At 45.3% G+C, this 21294-nt stretch overlaps 1 protein-coding gene across 4 annotated transcripts in view; it reads left to right on the top strand.

Annotated features, from left to right (window-relative positions):
* Positions 1-3891: 3891 nt before the first annotated feature.
* Positions 3892-21294, top strand: part of B3GLCT (beta 3-glucosyltransferase) — a 119965-nt gene continuing 102562 nt past the window's right edge. For 2 of the 4 annotated variants that reach the window (XM_028837566.2, XM_077974165.1), the window contains exons 1-2: positions 3892-4667; positions 18964-19013. In XM_028837566.2, coding sequence (XP_028693399.2) covers positions 4352-4667; positions 18964-19013 — 366 coding nt within the window. In that variant the 5' untranslated portion in view covers positions 3892-4351. Of the gene's footprint in view, positions 4668-10048; positions 10261-18963; positions 19014-21294 lie in introns of those variants that run through there. The other 2 variants (XM_015120830.3, XM_077974166.1) reach the window with 2 other exon arrangements.

Here is a 21294-nt window from a genome sequence, read left to right on the forward strand (position 1 = left end):
CACTGCACTCCAGCCTGGGCGACAGAGCATGACTCCGTCTCAAAAAAAAAAAAAAAAAAAAAAATCTTGGTTGAAAGTTTGGTTTGACAGAATGGGTTTTGCCTATAATTTTTTTTTTTTCCTCCAGACAGAATCTCACTCTGTTGCCCAGGCTGGAGTGCAGTGGCACGATCTCGGCTCATTGAAACCTCTGCCTCCCCAGTTCAAGTGATTCTCCTGCCTCAGCCTCCCGATGAGCTGGGATTACAGGCGTGCGCCACCATGCCCGGTTAATTTTTATATTTTTAGTAGAGATGGGCTTTCACTACATTGGCCAGGCTGATCTCGAACACCTGACCTCAAGTGATCCACCTGCCTCAGCCTCCCAAAATGCTGGGATTACAGGTGTGAGCCACGGCACGTGGCCTTGCCTATAATATTTGAATAGCTTTGGAAGCAATGTGAGACAAGCTCATTGAGGGCATTAAAGAAACCATCGCATGTCATCAACGTATTCTTCCTGAGCACGTGCAGCGGGGCTGTGGCCCCGGGTCCTCTCTGAGTGATGAAAGGTTTGCTCCCTCTCTTCTCTTCCTGTTTTGCTCTTATCCGTGGGGAACATAGATGTATCTTCCTCCCCAAACACTGAAGCATAAGGTACAAGTGATGAGTCTTTCTCCTGTGACCCCTCAGTGGTTACCCCACTGATTGTGGGGTACAGGGACGGTCAGCAGATTATGAAAGTACTGTAGCGTAGGTCTGATATTATAATGACCTTAAGTCCCAGAGACCCTGTTTTAGACATTCTATTTCACTGTTAAACCTTAAGACCTGATGTTAGGTTTGGAAAATAATCCTCAAGACCACTCATAATTCATAAAGCCGCTGTTGGATGCAGGAAGAGAACAGTCCTCCTGAAACAGGTTGACTGCTAATCCACTTTAGGCCTGATACTGAGTGAGAGGGCCCAGAGACTGGGAAGAGTTGGAATATGCCCTTTGGGCTTTGCTAGTATAGAAACAGGGTGCCGCGGGGGGGCCCCTTGCAAGTCACAGGAGAGAGGCAGCAGGCTGAAGGGGGCAGAGTGAGAAGCCGTTCCGGTCCTGCAGCCCCTCTCCCCACCCGCCACACTGCTGTTGTCTGATTTGCACATTCCTGCTGGGCCTCAGCCTGGGGCACCTGTCCTCCTTTCTCAGCTCAGGAACCTATTTCTCCTTTAAGATCCTGCGCAACAGTCGCTTTTCTTACAGATTCCAAAGGCCCTGAGAAATTTTGTTTTTCCGGTGTGTTCCAAAGTGCTCTGATCTACGCATGCCATGCATTTATAACAAGGTAGCAAAGTTAGTTATGAACATTTTTGTCTCCCTAACTGGACTGTGAGTTCTTGGGCCCAGGGCCACGTTTTATGCTCTTTAATATCTGCCCCAGAGCTTAGCAAAGGGCACATCAGCTAGAAGTGCTCCCTATCATTTGAAGGAACGAATGGAGTTCAGCCTTTTGGGCCTCAAGTATAGCTGTTGTAAGATCAGAAACCATCTGTTTGGAACTTGTTCATTAGATTATTTGGCTCTCAATGGTTTTAGTATGTCTTTACGTTCTCTTTTAGTATTTACAAAATTATCTTTAAAATTACCAGTCTGTTTTAACCACGTTGCAACAGCGCCTTCCCCAACAAAAGACGGCTCCTTGCTGCTTCCCCTGCCCCTCAACAAGGAAAGTTTCAGGGGCCAGCATGGAGGTGACAGCTGGGATTATGTTGAGTGAATCCCAAGTAGATGGCTTGCTTCATATCACAATCTTAGAGTTTATGGGATTTTTTTTCTACTTAGAGTTGTTCCTTTACAGTCAATGTTATAGGCAAGCAGTGCCTATCACGTATCTGCCAGTATCCTCATGAGTATGTTTCTCTAGGAAGCTCTCCCGACATGTGACTGGGAGAGAGAACTCCCAGAAGTCCATTTATCATATGACTAGAGTAAGTGAAAGGCAATTCTTTTTAAAATGTGAGTGATGGAGCTTTGTAATGTGCCGTTTATCTATGTCGAGTGTGGAAAGGAAGGATGCCAGAGCAAGTTTATTACTTAAACAGTGTGTTCTCTGTTGTCTTTGGGGCTTAATTTTTCCACACCTTGTTCTGGAATATAGTAATACTCTAACATGATGAATTTCCATGAAAACACTGATTAAGCACCGAGAGTTGCTTACCCACGTGGAGCAGGCATTTGATCTTATTAGTCTTCTGTGTCTAATCAAACACAGTTTGGTTACATGTTTACTACCCCACATATGCAAGGAATACTTTCTTGGAAAAAAGCAAAAACAGCTCTGGAAATTGGAAACAACCTAGAATCTCAACTAGGCAGGTAAGCTTGAGAATTTCCCAAGGATAAAAGCAACAAATTCAGTCAACCATAGATTTGACATGCTAAACTAAGAAATGAAATGGAAGGATCCCTACATTTATTTTTCCTCCCATCAAAATAGTATTGACCCAAGACCACAAACCTTGGGCGAATGGAACAAAAGGGTACTATTTGCATTCACACTAAACGGATCACACGTGAAATATTTAGTTCCCACTTTTAAGAAGTCAATACAAACCACACAGAGAGAAAATTCTTTGTCTCCAGGCCTCCTTTTCAAAACAATTGCAGCAGGTACTGCACAACTGCAGACAATAATGTCCTAATGCATTAGAGCCTAAGTCCCCTAAAGGCATTCAAGTTAAAGAGGGCTCAAGCCTACAAATGTTTATTCAGTACCTGCTTCTCTGTCTCCACGACATCCTACTTGTATTCCCAGGGCCATCCTACTTGTATTCCCAGCGCCTCATCCTCATTAAATGTTTAGCAAGTAGGTGAATGTGGTATGTCCATGTGAAAGATACCGGCATTCCTAGGGTGCTTAGCAGAGTTGCAGTCACATAGTAGGTATCCAACAAGTGACTAAATATGAAGGAAAACAGATACTGCCTTCGAGAGGTCATGAGCTAAACTAGGGCCGGGAAAAGCACTTGGCCCTGTGCACTTCCTTGGAAATAGAAGTGAGTCAAGGCTTGAGGGAGGCACGAGGGAGTTCAGAACCACTGAAGGAGTCTCTAGTTCCTACTTGTAATTGGTTTCCCCTTCAGTGCACCACACAACGCAACAGGGCTAGTCCCCTATCAGGGCCACCACTCTACCGGGCTGGGGAGGGAGGCCCTTGGCAGTCCTGCGGGAACAGGAGGCACTCCCACATCGCCCCACTTCTCTGTATTCCAGTTTAATTAATTTTTATATTTTTAATAAAATTACACCCACTCTCTTCCATTATGGTGAACACTTAAAATTACATTTATAGAAAATTACATTTACACAAACTTGTTTAAAAGCCAAATCCCAGACCTAGGCTATTGGCCAAAATCCATTTAAAGGGGATATTAAGTAAATTAGTTGAGCTGATTAAAAACACCTTCATCAAAGTAGAGCATTGGTGCCAACAATATTAAGAGTTGAACTATTGATTACATTTTTTTTTTTCACAGCAGATAATACATTAGCAGGGAGGAAAAGTGATTACTGCTCGCCTGCACTTTACAGGTGTAACTACTGATGGGGGTGACGCGGTAAGGTGGGAGGGCATAAAGGCAGGGCACGGGGCCTAGGTCAGGAGGGACGCAGAGAGGAAGGGAGAGGAGGGGTGGAGGCTGGCGGCTGGCGGCCGGAGCGGGCAGAGGTCAGACGCCTCGAAGGCGGGCGCCGTGCGGGCAAAGCTGAGGCCACCTCCACCGTAGCCCGTCGGGCCGGACACCCGCCGCTGCAGCTAGCCGGGCGGACGCTGGAAGCGCGCACAGGGTCACTCCCGCTCCCGGCCGCCAGAGGGCGCGGCCGGCGATGGCGCGGCGGAGCTGAAGGAGGGAGGAGGGGAGCCGGCGGAGAAGGGTCAGCCGCGGCGGCAGGGCGGCGGCGGCAGCGGCAGCGGCGCAGCTCCGCTCCCCGCGCGTCTCCAGTCCCCGCGCCCAGGTAGGGTGCGCAGCCTCCGCCGCCGGGATGCGGCCGCCCGCCTGCTGGTGGCTGCTCATGCCGCCGGCGCTGCTCGCGCTCCTCACCTGCTCCCTGGGTAAGTAGCCGGCGGCCAGGCGCTCAAAGGCGAGGCGTGGGGTACGCGGGCACAGTCGCCCGTGCCCCGGTCGGCGCAGGGAGGAAGGCGCCGGGCGGCCCAGCCCTGCCCCGCCGGCGCGCGTCCCGCCGTCCGGTCCCCGCCGTGCCGCGCCGTCAGCAGCGCCCTCTCGCGGCGACCAGGTGGGACTCGGCCCCGGGACCCAAGGCGTGCCCGCTCGGCCCCTTTCGGTCCTGGGTCCCCGCCGCCGCCCCGGCCCGAGACTGGCGTCTCCATGCCTCCTCCGCCCCGAGCAGGCGGGCGGCGGGGCGGCGAGGGCGCAGCGGCCGCCCCCACAGGAAGCGCGCAGGAACTGTGCCACCGAAGAAACTTTGAAAGAGCGCGAGCGGCGGCGGCGGTCCCGCCCCCTTGCCTTCCGCCCGCGCTCCGCCGTCCTGCGCGCCCCGCGCCGGGCGGGAGGCTGGACGGGAGCCGGCGAGGCGGCCCCCGAGGTCTCGCTTCTCCTGCTCGACCCCCAGGGGGGAGGACAGCGGTCCCGGTGTCCGCGCGCCTCTCCGCAGGGCGTTCAGGACGTGCCCTGGCCCCTGAGGGTAAGCGGCCAGCTCCGCGCCAGCCGTTCCCGGATTCCGACCCGGAGGAGGACAGGGGCCTCCGCGGGAGCGGGCGCGGCGGGGAGGACGCCGTGGGGAGGCTTGCTCCTGTCTCGGGTCTACGCTGGGAACATCAGGGGACACGTCTGCGAGCAGTGCTTGCCCGGTCTCCTGCTGCTGTAATGTCCATCCTTTTTTATTTCCATTCTCCTCGCAAGGGCATTTCCCTCCTTTATCGTAAAACGATGTGATAAAAGTTTAAAAAAAAAACAAAAAAAGAAGCAGCCTTGTAATTGACTTTTATGATAAGATTTGTTCAAGTTTGAAATCTTGAGCGAAAAATTATTTTCTTTTCAGACTGTTGCAGAGTTGTTGTCCTCTAACCCAGACTTGCTGGTGTTTCCAGCCTGTGAAAAGGCAGTAATTTCAGATTTTTTACAAATGGCAGAATGGTGCAGTTTAGGAAAAGACGTAGCGTTTTTGCGCACTGCTCTTGTTAGCCCACCGGAGCCTTTAAAGCCCGTTTTTATTTGTATTTAAGCTCTTCGAATAAGGATTAATTTGCTGCTTCTGTGTACTTCTGGCATTTCTATAGGCGCTCAATAAGTACGGGAAAAGAGCAAGATTAGTTGGTAATTAATTGTTTACATGCATGATTAATTAGCCAGCAGTGTAATTAAAAATATTAGGGCACTTGGGCAGAGAAGGCTGTAGTTGGTCTTGGGGGGCAACTGAATTTGGCTGGAATCGGCTTCAGTGGAAGAAAGGCATTGCTGGGTGGCAGCCCTGGGAGAAAGGGAGGTTGGAGGTTTGGGAAAGCGACTGGGTGACTCCTGGCTGCATCAGTTGGCTTGTTGCCTGGATGTTTTGCAACTAACCAAATGGGTGGGTGGTAGCTGAAATTGGCATTCTATTTATAGCACTGCACTTTATAATGCTGTACTGGGGGTATAATATTTGTATATAATATATACAACATATGGGCTGAAATGCACATTTGTATTGCTGTGTATTTTTTACTATCCGTGGGGGAATATTTGCACTGTCCAAATTTGATAATACACTGAAGGACATTCAGAATGCACTAAAATGTCAACACATTTTTAGAGATGTCTGTTAGCCTTGTGAAGTTGTCAGATAAGCACAATAAATAAGACATAAAATGCATTAAAAGGTCCCTGTGAGACATTTGGGCTTTGTGAACTGGCTTTCATGGGTTGGCACAGACGGGAGGCTGTATTCTTCGAGGTCTGAAGTGACTCATGAATACCTTTTATGGAGCTCTGCTTCGATTTAGGGGAAGGGCACTGACACGTATAAAGATGTCCCCACTTATGATGTTCTTGGAATCTTGCTGAAACAGACAATGTGACAGCCGTTTTGAGGCATGTGAACAATCTTGATAGTTTATAAATACCTTAAATATTCCCATGTAAAATGGGCCTGACTATATAGTTTCTCCACAAACTAGAACTTACTTGTTTATGTGTTTAGAGAAAAGTCAATATAGAAAATTTCTTTTAAACCCACATGCATATACAGACACGGTTCACTGCAACTTTGGTTCTAAAGTCTGGCACCGGTTTCAGAATGGGAAGATTGATTCAAGCCTCCAGGTTACCATTTGTTAGCTGTGTGGCTTTTAGTGGTTTTGAGCTTCAGTTTTCTCATATGAACAGGACGCATAGACTGGATAGAATGCTAGCATTTTGCCATCTCTTGCAGTTTTAACATACTGACCCCATTGTAGCAGAGACTGCCAGCTGCCTGCGCAATAACCCTTTGGCCCCTGTTTTCCTAACAAAACTAATATAATCCGGGTTGGGGGGAAGGGTGGAGGAATGATGGTGGGGTGGTGGTGGCAGCGGTGGCAGCAGCAATGTGAAACATTTCTCTCAGTGGCCTTTGCATATGGGGGCAGCTAGTCTCTACAGAGCTATCTTTAGAGATTGTTGGGTGGGGCTCCTGGTAAAGCTCATTCAAGGTGGCCTACTCAGCTGGGATGCATGCCTTTTCTGTTATCCTCCTTCCCATTGCCTATTAAGTGGATCTGATGGATGGAGCCATGGTGGCCATCTTGTGACCATGAGGTGACCTTGAAGATGGAAGCCAGCATAAGGATGGTAGAGGAGAAAGGTAGAAGAAGCCTGGATGCCAGATGGATGTGGAGCATCATGCCAACTCTGCATGGCCTGTTTGCAGACTTGTATTGCATGAGATTGTATGCAACCAAACCCAATCCTATTGCCAAACCTAATCCTAATTATAGAAGAAGCTTATTTGAACCAATTATATTGATAAAATAATAGGTATTAGCTTTTATTTTTCACAACCCTGTCTCTTCTCTGTGTGAGCCAATTTTGTATTTCTTAGCACCTGCCAAAATTGGGGATGGTTTTTCATTCTGAGCCAGGTCTTGCCCAGATTCCTTTCATTGCAGTGAGTCAGAAATTTTAGGACACCAAGAGTCAGACCTAATTCCAGGTTGTTTTGTGTGTTTTGATTCTTAAAACCTCTTCGTTTCTTAAGCAGTATGCAGATATTACTGGCACAGATTTTAATCTTCTGGATGGATTCTTTGTCATCCAGGTAATCCAGGACCCCCGAATTGGCATGGCCCCCCTGGTCATGGACTTGACCCAGGGGAGTTTGCCAGTAGCCGACAGCTAAGCTAGTGGGAGGGAGGGAGAGCATCTGTTTCAAATAGCAGTGTGAATTGAAAGGAGATGTGGTAACTTCCTTGGGGACAAACATTGTGGGCTCGGTATTTGAGCACTTCCTTATAATTGGCTCTTGGAGCCAGGTTTTTTTTGTGTGTTTTACTAGACTTGTTATGAAGCAAGCAAGCAAGCATAATTTTTAGGCATAAAGGTATTACTTAGAGAAAAGTTGCAAATGTTCTATGTTTTTCCTCTTGTAGCACTCCGTGTGGTCCATCTTTGGCTTTGCACAGATTACTTCTTAAGAACAATATTTGGGAGTCTCCATAGGTTAATCTCATCTTTCCCATGGTAAAGGAAAAGTTGTGAGTTTCAAGGGTTCATCAGACCTATTGAGGAAGTTCTCCCTTGCTACCATGATTTCAAAGTTCTAGTCACTAAGCAACCCCCAAAGAAACCTGATTTAATGTAGGTGTTGACTTGAACTACTCGAAGAATGTCAATTTTAAAATCGTGTTAAAAGGAAAAACTGCCCAAAGCGTCTCATTTATTCAGAGTAATGTGGGTACCTACTGTGTGTCAGGCATCGTGATATTGCAGAAACAAGACAGATCTAGTCTGTCTCTACCCTTGGGGAGCTTGCACCCCAAAAGGCAAGGTGATAGTAACGACGGCAGAACGAATTGTGTCTGTGCTAAATGCTGTGGAAGAGATGTTCAGGATGCTGTGAGAACATGTTGCAGGGAGACAGATGGATTTTGCCTAGACTGGGGAGATGGATCTCAACAGGGAGCCATCTTGCACCTCAGGGAACGTTTGTTGCTGTCTGGATACTTTTTGGTTATCCCAGGGGCTGGTTTGGCAGAGGGTGCTACTGACATCTAGAGTCAGGGATGCCGCTGAACATCCTACAGGGGCACAGGACAGTTCCACCCTACCGTCGAACAATTAATTATTGGATCCAAAATGTCAACAGTGCCAAGGTTGAGAAACTGTGGGGTAAGGGTCAAGGAAGGCTTCTTAGAAGATGTGATGTTAGAGCTCAGACCCGAAGGGGAAGCAGAGATCTTATGGTAAGTGGGGGGCAGAGCTTGGTGGTGAAAGAGCCAAGTGGAGAGAGGACAGAGGACTGAAAGGCTGGCAAGATCAGTAGGGGCCAGGTTAGGCAGGGCCTTGCAGATCAGGGGGACGTATTTTGGGGTCGTCCTCAGAGCAGGGGGAAGTGTTTGAAGGGCTGTAATGGGGCAGTATGTGATATGGCTGCCTTTTCGTGATGGATGTTCCATGGAGCAGGAGTTGGAGGGGGCTGTCGTAGCTGTGGGGAACTGTGAGGAGGCTGCTGGAGACAGGTTGTGAGAGATGGTTAAGAATCTCTCAGACTCTGGGACTGGTTGGGTTTCGTGTGCTGAGAGAAAGGGTGGGGGCAAGGATGAGTCATACGTTTCCGTCACATCCACCATGGGTAGTAGTGCTGTTTACTAACTTGGGCACTGAAGGAGGAGGACCAGGTTTTCAGAAACAGTTTTATATAGTTCAATGTACATAACAGTGGGTTTATTAAGTGTAATGAATTCTAAGTGTACAGTTCTGTGGCATTAAGTACTTACACCATTTTTTGAAATGTACTTTGACTTTTAATTTTAGTGGGAGGTGAAGCTGCATAAGTTCAGTTTTGGACAAACTGAGTTCAAAATGCATGTGAGATGGCCAGGTACCGTGTCAGGTGAGCAGTTAGATATTTAGGTCTGTAGAGGACAGGCCTGGCTGGAAGGTATTTTGGGGGGTCATTATATTAGGTGGCAATTTGAGTAGGTTTTTTTTTTTTTTTTAGAGTTGGGTGTCTGTCTGGGCATGGTGGCTCAAACCTGTAATCCCAGCACTTTAGGAGGCTGAGGCAGGCAGATCATTTGAGGTCAGGAGTTCAGGACCAGCCTGGCCAACAAGGTGAAACCCTGTCTCTACTAAAAATACAAAAAAATTAGCCAGGTGTGGTGATGCGTGTTTGTAGTCCCATCTACTCGGGAGGCTGAGGCAGGAGAATCGCTTGAACCCAGGAGGCCGAGGTTGTAGTGAGCAAAGATTGCACCACTGTGCCTGGGTGACAGAATGAGACTCTATCTAAAAAAAAAAAAAAAAAAAAGTTGGCAGGTCTGGCTATGTGGCCCAGGCTGGACCTGAACTCCTGGCCTCAAGTGATCTGTCTGCCTCAGTCTCCCAGTCAGCTGGGACTACAGGCATGTTCCACTGCACTTGGTTGTTTTATTGTGTGTTTTTCTTTTGTGTGTGTGTGTGTGTGTGTGTGTGTGTTTTAAAGGAAGAGAGCCTTGATTAACAGAATAAATTCATTTAAGCATTTACTCAAAATGTATATATACCAAGATTTGGTAGAAGTTGGAGAGGACAGTAGTCTTTATCTACATATATCTACATGTTGTGAAGCTGAGGGTTTAGACAAAACAAAAATAAAAACAAAAACAAGTATAAGTGTTGTCAAATAAGAGGTGAACGTATCTTAAGTATAGCAGTGTCATTTCCTCCTGGGGATATGACTTATTTTCTCTCCTAAAAGAATATTTTATGTAGCTGAAAAGATGATATATTTTAGTTTACATCATTACTTCCCCGTAAGAAACTCAAGGCTCTTTACATATCACGTTGAATTTATCTTCTCTGGATCCTTGAGGGGGGAGATGGAGGAGGTTGTTTTTCATTTATGAGCTGAATGAAGTCAAGGAAGTTAAACGGCCACAGCCTGTTGTGAAAATAGCCACATTCAGTTACCTTGAGTTCCTGACTAGTTGTGCATCTTAGTGGCTGTCAGACTTCAGAGAATCATCTGAGTGTCTTAAAGAAGCCCCTATTTGTTAAAATGCAGATTCTTGTGTTCTAGCTCCAGATTTTCTGATTCAGAAGATCTGAAATGAGACCTCCAGGTAAGTTGTCTGTGAAGCCAGGTGTGAGAACCCTGCCTGGGCCACCATAGGCCCGGGTATAAACTAGGACTCTTATTGGGTGATTTCTGTGAACATCTGTGGAATATAAAGATGATCTAGGCCGGGTGCAGTAGCTCACACATGTAATCCCAGCACTTTGGGAGGCCGAGGTGGGTGGATCATGAGATCAGGGGTTCAATACCAGCCTGGTCAACATAGTGAAACCCTGTCTCTACTAAAAATACAAAAAAAAAAATTAGCCAGGCGTGGTGGCGGGTGCTTGTAATCCCAGCTACTCAGGAGACTGAGGCGGGAGAATCGGAGGTCGCAGTGAGCCACGATCACGCCACTGCACTCCAGCCTGGGCGACAGTGCGAGACTCCATCTCAGAAAACAAAACAAAACAAAAAAAAGATGATCGATGGTTGTTTTGCCTTAAAAAAAGTAAGGAGTTGTTCTGGAGAGAGCAAAGTGTGGCATTGAGGCCTACTCAGTCAGGTCTTTTGTGTACTTGGGAAAGGAACTGGAAACGCCAGAACTAAAACTGAGAAGTCTGTCTCAGGCTCCAGGATCATTTGGCAAATTTTTAAATGCTGTTGAGGAAACCATAGTCCGTGGAGCTTGAGTATCAAAAGTTAGAGCCGTGAGTTATTAAAGCAAAGGTTTTTGGGCAATATGCAAATAAGTTTCTAAAGGCTTAGAGCGTCTGAGATTGTGTGTACCATGGATTGAGTGGTACTGACAGGAGTGCTTACCTTATCTGTCTGTCTATCCATCCGTCCAACCATCTGCACACTAGGGGTACTTTTAAAAATCTACGTCTTTAATAAGATGCCCAAAAGTTAATCATAAATTTTTATAAGTTAAGGCTGACAGTTAACTGTTCAGTAGTACACTTGCAATTTAAAGGAATTACGTAAAGTGCTAATTTTTTTTTTTGTTTGAATATTTGCTGTGCTCCTCTTTGGTGTGTTCTGTAGTAGGCTGTGTGACCCGGGATTTTTCTGACTCTTCCTATGACTTAGGCTATGGAACATGCTAGTGAGGGTGAGGTTTTAAATCTCACCCCCCAAAACTGTTTTGAGTTGCAATTTTCTGGTTTGCATATACTGAGTGATTGTTTTTAAACAAGATGCAAATCAAAGTAGGAAATGATCTTTTCCCTCATATATATATAGTTATTTTCTATTTTTCTCTTTTTTTTCCCACCATCTACTGTCCTTCCTGTAAATATATTTATTCTCTGGCCCATAGAATATGTTGGTCTCCTCAAACTTTGTTGTCAAGTGAAGAAAAGCTAATATTCCATTTTTTCCCATGACTTCTGTGATAAAACAGGAGAGGAGTTTCAGATGGAGCTAGATCATATCTGAGTCAATAGTAGGCTCAATGGGGGAATGTCGTGTCTGCACGCTTGCTGCCTCACTGGGGTAGGAGGCTTGGCCTCCTTCCTTACTACTTCTCTCCACTGGCTGAATTGTCCTGACATCTTTCCCAGCAGCAGATCTCTTTTCCTAAGAGTTTACTGTTTGGCACTTGAGCAAAAGGCTCAATAGGTTTTACCATAGGCCAGGTACTTTTTTGAACCTGAACCTACATGAACTCACTTAATTCTTATTCCATTTTTTCCCTCTACAGGGAGGGAAACAGAGGCTCAGAGAGGTGGCTTAACTATTAAGTGGCAGAGCCTGGATTTGAACCTAGGAGGTTTCAGTGTACTTTGTCTTTGTACTCTGTACTTTGACCTTATGCTATATGACTTCTCAGGCAGGGCCCTGGCCCGGGTCTCCTCTGCTGCCACATCTTTCTGTTGTACCGTGTAGCTTTAAGGAGAGAGTTCTTTGAAAGGATTCGTTAAACAGCTGCCTTCTGCTTCTCCTCCCCATCTGGCCATTGCTTTAGTCTCCTTTGCAGTTTTGTCCTTAAATGTTGGGGTTCCCCTGAGCCGTCCTTGGCCTCACAAGCCTTGGCTTCTGTTCTGGTGCGCTGTGAAGATTCTAGTGCTGCAGCCGCTATCGCACGCACACCCCTGTGCTGGGCTCACCCCTGCACCTGGCTGTCCTGTGTATCTGCACTCACGTATCCTCAGGACGCTGGAGACCAAGTTGCCTTCCCTCACACGTGCTATCCTCCTTTATTCTCAGAGGCCCCAGGCCCTCCCCTCCCGTCTCACCACCCACCCCGTGCTCTGTCTCAGAGTCTGCAGCTTCGGCTTCTTTAGTGGCCCCACCCCTCCCCTGCTCACTGCCACCTTAACTGAGGCCCTTAGCGCTCCTTGCTTGACACCAGTGGCCTTCCCACTGGCATGTTTGTGTCCTTTCTTGTCCTCCCACAGCCATCCCACACACTCCAGAAAGCTGTCTTGGGCACAGGTCTCAACATGGCATACCCTCCTTAAAACCTCAAACAGCTGTTCCTGGCTCAGAAAAACCTGACTCCCCAGTACCACCTGCTCTTATGATATGGCCCCTGGTACCTTCAGCCTCATTTCTAGCCCCAGCCACCCGTCCCCACAGGGGTCCCTGCCCGGGTCACCCCCTTCTCACAGGGGTCCCTGCCTGGGTCACCCCTCCTCACAGGGGTCCCTGCCTGGGTCACCCCCTCCTCACAGGGGTCCCTGCCTGACCAGGTCACCCTCTCCCATCAAGGGACCCTGCCTGGGTCACTCCCTCTTCTGAGGTATTTCTGCCACCATGTGTGTTGGCCCTGCCCTTGGCCTGCCCTGTATACCCAGGAGGGAGAGACTAAAACCCGATGCCCTTTAAAAAAAGTATGGAGTGGCGGGGCCTTCCGTCCCATGGTTGGAGGTGGTGTCCCATGGTAAATGGAGCTGCTACCCAGCTTGTCTGCTGCTGTGGGGACAGGGGACAGTGGATTTGTCCCAGTAGGGTGGAGAAAAGGCAGACTTTACCCCTGTCGCTGGGCTGCAGGGGTGTTTGTTTCTGTCCCTCTGCTGCCATGGATTATCTTCAAAGTGGGTACTTGGAAACAAGTAAGTTGGCTATGCGCCATGTATCCTGGAGCTTAAGGCCCCCTGGAGGACCTGGAATTAATCCTGGAAAGCTCCACAGAGAGGCAGCTGCTGGAGGCTGGAGCCGGCTGGGTGACATGCTTTGTAAGTAGGTCACAGGAAAGAAAGTGAAGCCCCGAAGGCTTCCTCCCCCAGCGTGTTAGAAAAGAAGTGGCAGCCTGCATAGCCTGGAGGGAGTACCTGAGCCATGTGTGCTTCCAAGAGGCTCTCTGTGAGCTTTGGCCTGGGTGGCAGAGCCACAGGTACCGGGTTTTGTGTCCTCCTGGCTTTTGTGCAGGGCAGGCAACCACCTAGACACTTCCCAGACTGCCGGTCATTATCATTGTGGTCACCAGCATGGCCACAGCTGTTGGCTGAGCTTTTTTATATATTCTGAGCTGATGCCAAAGGCTGTAGGCATTGTCTCATTGGTTCCTGACAGCGCCCTCTGAGGTGGAGTTATTTGGCAGCTTAGTGGTTTTCTTGTTTTTAGTATTTCATTTGGTTTCTATGAGAGATGTTCCTGGGAAAGTTTGGGAAAACGAATTAAGAGAATTGGAACAAAATCAGGTGAGGAGGTAGAGGGCACAATCATCTTTCCTGCGTGGGAATGGGGGTCCCTTGCTCCCTCACAGGGACAAGGAAAGAGAGTTGATTAGTGCCGCTTAAATGCGTTGCAATTAATTACTCGCCAGTTTTCTTACACTCGGGGGCTTAGGCTGGCCTATAAATCTTAGTCCCAGGTTAGTTGTAAAATCTTGATTTATCTCTCCGTCTAGGCGTGCTAACACATTTGTTGGCTTGAATTATTTAAAGTTATCATGAAAGAGGTCCGATTTCTATTGCCTGCCCTGATTTGCACTTTAAATATAGTTCCCTGTTGCAATTTACCAGAATTCATGTTGAAAATAGAAAAGGGGAAATTACTTTTAAACAGCAGTTTGGCATATAAAGCATGATTTACCCTGGAATATTTCTCCAACTGCACATTAAAGCACTAAGGCCAAATTTTCAACAATATTTTCCCTGCTGAATCTGGAAATTAATATGAAAGCAAACAGCTAACACTGAGCCTCAGGTAGCCACTCCTGTGTGCCCCTTTGGTTGGGGGCAGGATGGAGAAATCTTTCCCTCACTCCTCCTTTTCTTTGTCACTCACTAGCCCAGACTCAAATTGCAGTATGCACTCTTGTTAGCATTGTTGAAGGTGACAGGCAATTTCCTACCTCCCTTGCTAATTTTTCTCACTTTGCTCATCTCTTTGCACCATTTCTCTTTCATTTCCATGAAACCAGGATTTTTATGGGTAAGAATTCTGTAAATGGTTAGTTATTTTAAGATTGGATTTATTAGTGGTATAGCATATTCTGTGCCTTCACAGTATATTTGGTTCCTTTTTATTTTTATTTATTTATATTTTGTTAAGAGGCAGGGTCTCTCTCTGTCACCCAGGCTGGAGTGAAGTGGCATGACCATAGTTTACTGCCGCCTTGAGCTTTTGGATACATGGAGTCCTCCCACCTCAGCCTCCCGAGTAGCTGGGACTACAGGTGTGCACTAGCAAGCCTGGCTAAGCTTTAATTTTTTTCTTTTTTTTGGAGAGATGGGGTCCCACCATCTTGCCCAGGATGGTCTTGTACTTTTGACCTCAAGTAATCCTCCTGCCTCAGCCTCTCACAGTGCTAGAATTACAGGCATGTGCCACCACGTCCGGCCACATTTGGTTCCTTGATGATTTCTTTTGATTTATTTAGATTATAGAAATGTAAAGATAAAACCAATTGGCAGCTGGGCATGGTGGCTCACGCCTGTAATCTCAGCACTTTGGGAGGCCGAGGTGGGCGGATCACCTGAGGTCAGAAGTTTGAGACCAGCCTGGCCAACATGGCAAAACCCCAGCTCTACTAAAAATACAAAAATTAACCGGGCATAGGGCATGCGCCTGTAATCCCAGCTACTCAGGAGGCAAAGGTAGGAGAGAATCGCTTGAATGGAGGTGGAGGTTGCAATGAGCTGAGATAGTGCCACTGCACTCCAGTCTGAGCAACAGAGTGAGACCTGTCTCAAAACAAAACAAAACAAAAAACAACTGGCATTTTTTTCTAAGGATTATCTTGTTTTATGATTTGTCCCTACAACGGAAAGTAACTCTGATGCATTTTTTATGTCATTGTTTTAAATATTATAATTTGTGTCTATCATGGGAAAAAGGAATTTTAAATTTCACGGCAGAGTGATGAGAAATGACAGGCTTTTTTGGTTTGGGTTTTTTTTTTTTTTTTTTAAATGGATATTTTAACTCTAGGTCTATATTTTTGGACAGAGCTAGAATCTAGTTTAACTTAGCTCAGTTAAGCTTTGTCTGGCTAAAGGAATGGTGTCTCGATTATAACAAGCAGAATTTGTGGAATTTATTTGACGTATTGGCAATATCTTTCCTGTATGTAATTCCTACTTTAAACAGTTACATCATCAAATAATATTAGCTGCTTACTTACAAAAGGTGATACATTAGTAATTTTAAGAACCAGTACCAAATAAAGATACCTTCCCTGCACTATATTCTACATTCTAAGGGCTAGGGACTTTTGTGTTCACATGCACTTCGTGGTCATATAGCTCAGTCTGGCCTTGCAAAAAAGTGAAGTAAAAGTAAACGTGTTATTAGATGATGCTACTGGACCTGTTACATTAAGAAAGTTACTTTATTTGATAAAAGAAGACATTCTAACCCCAGAGATATTTGACTGTCCTTGTTTGGAATTAGGAATTAATTGGGGAGGGGGAGATGGGTTTTTTTAGACAGGGTCTCACTCTTGTCCAGGCTGGAGTACAGTGGCATGATTATAGCTCACTCCTGGGCTCAAAGGATCCTCCCGCCTTGTCTTCCTAAGTAGCTGGGATGACAGGCGTGCTCTAGTATAACTGGTTGTTGTTTTTTTTTTGAAGACGGCGTCTTGCTCTGTCGCCCAGGCTGGAGTGTGATGGTGTGATCTCTGCTCACTGCAACACCCGTCTCCCAGGTTCCAGTGATTCTCCTGCCTCAGCCTCCTTAGTAGCTGGGGCTACAGGCACCTGCCACCATGCCTGGCGAATTTTTGTATTTTTAGTAGAGATGGGGTTTCACTATGTTGGCCAAGCTGGTCTCAAACTCCTGACGTCATGATCCCCCCGCCTCAGCCTCCCAAAGTGCTGGGATTACAGACATGGGCCACTATGCTCAGCCACATGTCTGGCTAATTTTTTTATTTTTTGTAGAGATAAGGCCTCCCTATGTTGCCCAGGCTGGTTTCAAGCTCCTGGCTTCAAGGGCTCCTCCTGCCTTGGCCTCCCAAAGTGCTGGGATTACACAGATGTGAGCCACCACGCTCAGCGGGAGATGGATTTTTGAATCAAAGTCATGAATTAGTTTGATCACAGTTTTTGTATCTTGCAAGTTCTCAGAATATTCTATTTTCTGGAATTCTGTGGTGCTAAGATGTGTTAACATGTTGCAACCTCCCTGTATGATATTCCTTAAGTAATTCTGTTTTTGATATCTTCTGCAGGGTTTTAAATGTGCATATTAGCTTAGAAGTAAATAAAATAAAACCAAAAAGTTAAGTACCCAGAAGCAGAATTTAAATGGCTTTGCAATTAAATCTCTCCTTTCTTCTTAGAACTTGAAGTGATGATTGGGCTTTGTTTTTCGTGTGTGTGTGTGTGTGTGTGTGTGTGTGTGTGTGTGTGTGTGTAAAGTGAGAAAATGCATTAGATCCTGTTGAAAATAAAGGTGAGAGGCACTAAGCTTCTTTGTTCTACTGGGTTGGCGCTGCCTAGTATAGGGAGCGGGCAGTCCTTATGTGATGTGACCCTAGGGTCCTCCAGAATGAAGACTTTCACTCATTCATTTATTAAGTACATATTTACTGAGTTCCTTCTGTGTGCTAGCTGTGCTTTTGGTGTGGTGTCAAACAGTAGATAAAACTGTATTCCTGGTGGGGTAGTAGCCCAGGCCTGTAATCCTAGCACTTTGGGGTGCCGAGGTGGGCGGATTGCTTGAGCCCAGGAATTTGAGGCCAGCCTGAGTAACATGTTGAAACCTTGTCTCCACAAAAAACACAAAAATTAGCTGGGCATGGTGGCACATGCCTGTAGTCCCAGCTACTCGGGAGGCTGAGGTGGGAGGATCACTTGAGCCCAGGAATGAAGGTTGCAGTGAGCTGAGATTGTGCCATTGCAGTCTAGCCTGGGCAACAGAGTGAGACCCTGTCTCAAAAAACACAAAACAACCCCACCCCCACCCCCACCCAAACCCAGTATAACTGTATTCCTGCCCTTGTGGAGCTTATAATCAACTGACGTAAGATAAGTAATAAATAAATATATGTGTCAGTTGGTGATAAGTGCTCTGGAGAAGAGTAAAGCAGACTGAGGTGGATAAGGAGGGTGTGGAATTGGGGATTTATTATTTTATGTGAGATGGTCTCAGGGAGGCCTTGTATAATGTCTACTGTTACCTAAATTGTTCACATAGAGGTTCATATGGCTTAGATTTCAGTTTCACCCTGCCTTTTGAAATGTCATTCTGGAAATGGAAACGATGAAACCATGTTCGTCATTTGCTTCTTAGTGTGAAGATGTTTTAGATTCTTTCTTTTGAGCAAATGTTAATGCAATATTTGAGGCAATGGATGTCTGGGGGTGGGGATGGGGAGGAATTAGAAGGGATCCAAATGGGTGAGGTGGTCTCCTGCTTCTGAGTAGGGTCCCCTCTGCCACCAAGGAGCCCCTCTGCTGACACTCCTTGTACATTATTGTTCCATGGTGTCACTTCTCCCACTCTTTTAGTACATCATTGCCCTATGGCACTGCCTTTTACTCCTGTGAGTGCTAATTGGAGAAAGTGAACTCTGCAGTGCTTTCCTCTTAGCTGTTGAGGAGAAATGTGGTGTAAAATGAAGGGTACTATTTTTTGTTCTGTTAAGCTTCCTGTTTGGCTTGTCATTTTGCTTTATATTTTCAGAGTGTTACTGTCATGTTGTTGTTATTATTTTCAATGCAGAGCCTAAATGTGGCTCTAGGGATATCTTTGTCTATTATGGCTCTGACTCGAAACATTCATTCATTCTAAATGGAGAGTGATTTTAATTTCCCTCACTCTCCCAGCCCCATTGCTTTAGTAGGGTTCTGTTAGGGTTTAGTAGGTTCTGTGCTTGCTGGTAGCAGTATCTGCATCACACTTCTAACCTTGCAGCCCTTAGGAAAAAACTTGCTCTAAATTTAGCTCTGTTGCCTGCCAGGCTCTGGGAGTGATTTTGAGGGTGAGAATTTGTACTTCTTCCTCCTGGATTCTCAGGAATTCCCCTTTGCTTAAGAAGGCACCACACTTAAGGTTTCTAAGAAGTAGTATTTTGTACACATCTATTTTATGGTTTATGTCTATAGACACAAATGGCATACACAGCTTTGAATTTGTCTGATGTACTATTTCTTTTGCTTGGTAGCCAAAGCGTGTTGGCTTCGTGTTGATGAATAATTTTAGGTCTGAGATGAAGAAAGCCAGTAATAACAAGTTTGCAGCAATGCAGCTGCTTAAAAATGAGCAAAATATGTCTTGTTAAAGTATTTTTTTATTATAAGCAAAACTGTTGGATATAAGAATTAACCTGAATTGCTAACTCTAATGTAAAAATGTTTCTTTTTTTTTCCAGCTTTTGGTTTGGCTTCTGAAGATACAAAGAAAGAGGTCAAGCAGTCTCAGGTACTCATCCCAATGATCAAATCTTTTCCTTCCAAGATTCCTTTGTATTTTCTCTAATGGGAACTGTAATCATTTCATTCTTCAATTGTTATCATTTTTATTGTTATATGAATTCATATAATGTTGGTCAACACATTTTGAATCCCTAACGCAACCTATAGATAGACTTGCTTTTTAAAAATCCTTTAATATTTAAGGCTGATCCACTTGGTTTTAAAGTTATTTTGAGAAAAAAGGTGTTTTGACATAGAGTTGTACATTTTAATAGTCTTGCTTGGATACCATAGTTTTCCCCAGTCTTACCAAATACCGTTTTTTATTTCTTTTTTGCAACCAAGTTTCACTCTGTCGCCCAGGCTGGAGTGCAGTGGCACAATCTCAGATCACTGCAACCTCTACTTCCTGGGTTCAAGTGATTCTCCTGCCTCAGCCTCCCCAGTAGCTGGGAATACAGGCGTGCGCCACCATGCCTGGCTAATTTTTGCATTTTTAGTAGACAGAGGGTTTCATCATGTTGCCCAGGCTGATCTCAAATTCCTGACCTCAGGTGATCCACCCACCTCAGCCTCTTAAAGTGCTGGGATTACAGGCATGAGCCACTGCACCCGGCCCAGTCTTAGCAAATATCTTAACCTTGGGTTTAATTATCTCAGTCTGTGAAAGGATTTTACTATGTCACAGAAACCTGATTAGTCTGACCTTGAAGGTGGCAGTGTGTGAGAGGGTGTGCTGGGGGCTGGGTGGGAGACCCCAAAGGTGACTCTACTACCAGACAGTCAGAACCAGAAAGCTAGGCCAGGGGACTCGCAGAGAGCAGGCAGTGCTTATCCCAATCTCGGAGCTGCTGCTTTTTAATCATTGGTTGTAGTCAGGGAACGGCTCTAAATGTTTATTAGTTGGGCTTTGCACTAGATCAGTTTAGCACATAAAAAAGAAAAACAGTAGTTTAAAATGTCAGTTGTTTTTGTCATATTAGTTAAAGCTCAGTTGACTCTATTTTTTACCCCACAATTGGTGTAAATGCGTTTTTTTAATAGTATGTTTCTTTTATCAACAGAGTATTTTAACTGTACTATGAGATTCTTACACAGGGGAAATGATAATACTAATTGCTTATGATTTTAAGACCTTTTATGATTAATAAAGCATGTCACACATATAATTTAATCTTCTCAATGATCCTGTTATTTGTTAAAGTAAATATTCCCATTTACAACAGAGAAAACTTAGCCTCAGAGAAGTTACCTGATTTGACCAAGGTCACATGATTTTTTTTTTTTTTTCTTTTCAACTTTTGTTTTAGGTCAAGGGGTACATGTGCAGGTTTGTTACAGGGGTAGATTGCATGTCACAGGGGTTTGATGGATAGATTATTTTGTCACCTAGGTAAGAAGCATAGTACCTGATAGGTAGTTTTTGGATCCTTGCTCTCCTCCCACCCTTTACTCTCAAATAGACCCCAGTGTCTATTGTTCCCTTATTTGTGTCCATGTGTACACTCTGTTTAGCTCCCACTTATAAGTGAGAACTTGTGGTTTTTCATTTTCTGTTTCTGCATTAATTGGGTTAGGCTAATGGCCTCCAGCTCTATGTTGCTGCGAAGTCCATGTTCTCATTCTTTTTTATGGTTGTGTAGTATTCCATGGTGTATCCATACCACATTTTCTGTATCCAGTCTACTGCTGATGGGCATCTAGGTTGATTCCATGTCTTTGCTATTGTGAATACTGCTGTGATGAACATATGTGTGCATGTGTCTTTATGGCAGAACAATTTATATTCCTTTGGGTATATACCCAATAATGAAATTCCTGAGTTGAATGGTAGTTTTATTTTATGTTCTTTGAAAAATCTCTTTCCACCGTGGCTGAACTAATTTACATTCCCACCAGCCATAAGTATTCCTTTTCTCTGCAACCTTGCCAGCTTGTGTTATTTTTTGGCTTTTTAATATTAATGGCCATTCTGATTAGTGTGAGATGGTATTTCATGTGGTTTTGATTTACATTTCCCTAATGATTAGTGACGTTGAGCATTTTTTTTCATATGCTTATTGGCTGCATGTATGTCTTCTTTTGAGAAGTGTCTGTTCATGTCCTTTGCCCATTTTTAAAATGGGGTTGTTTGTTTTTTGCTTGTTGACTAGCTTACATTCCTTATAGATTCTGGATATTAGGCCTTTGTCAGATGCATAGTTTGCAAATATTTCCTTGCATTCTGTCAGTTGTCTGTTTACTCTGTTGATAATTTAGTTTGCTGTGGAGAAGCTCTTTCGTTTAAT

The sequence above is a fragment of the Macaca mulatta genome, chromosome 17, assembly GCF_049350105.2.
Source record: "Macaca mulatta isolate MMU2019108-1 chromosome 17, T2T-MMU8v2.0, whole genome shotgun sequence".
NCBI lineage: Eukaryota > Metazoa > Chordata > Mammalia > Primates > Cercopithecidae > Macaca > Macaca mulatta.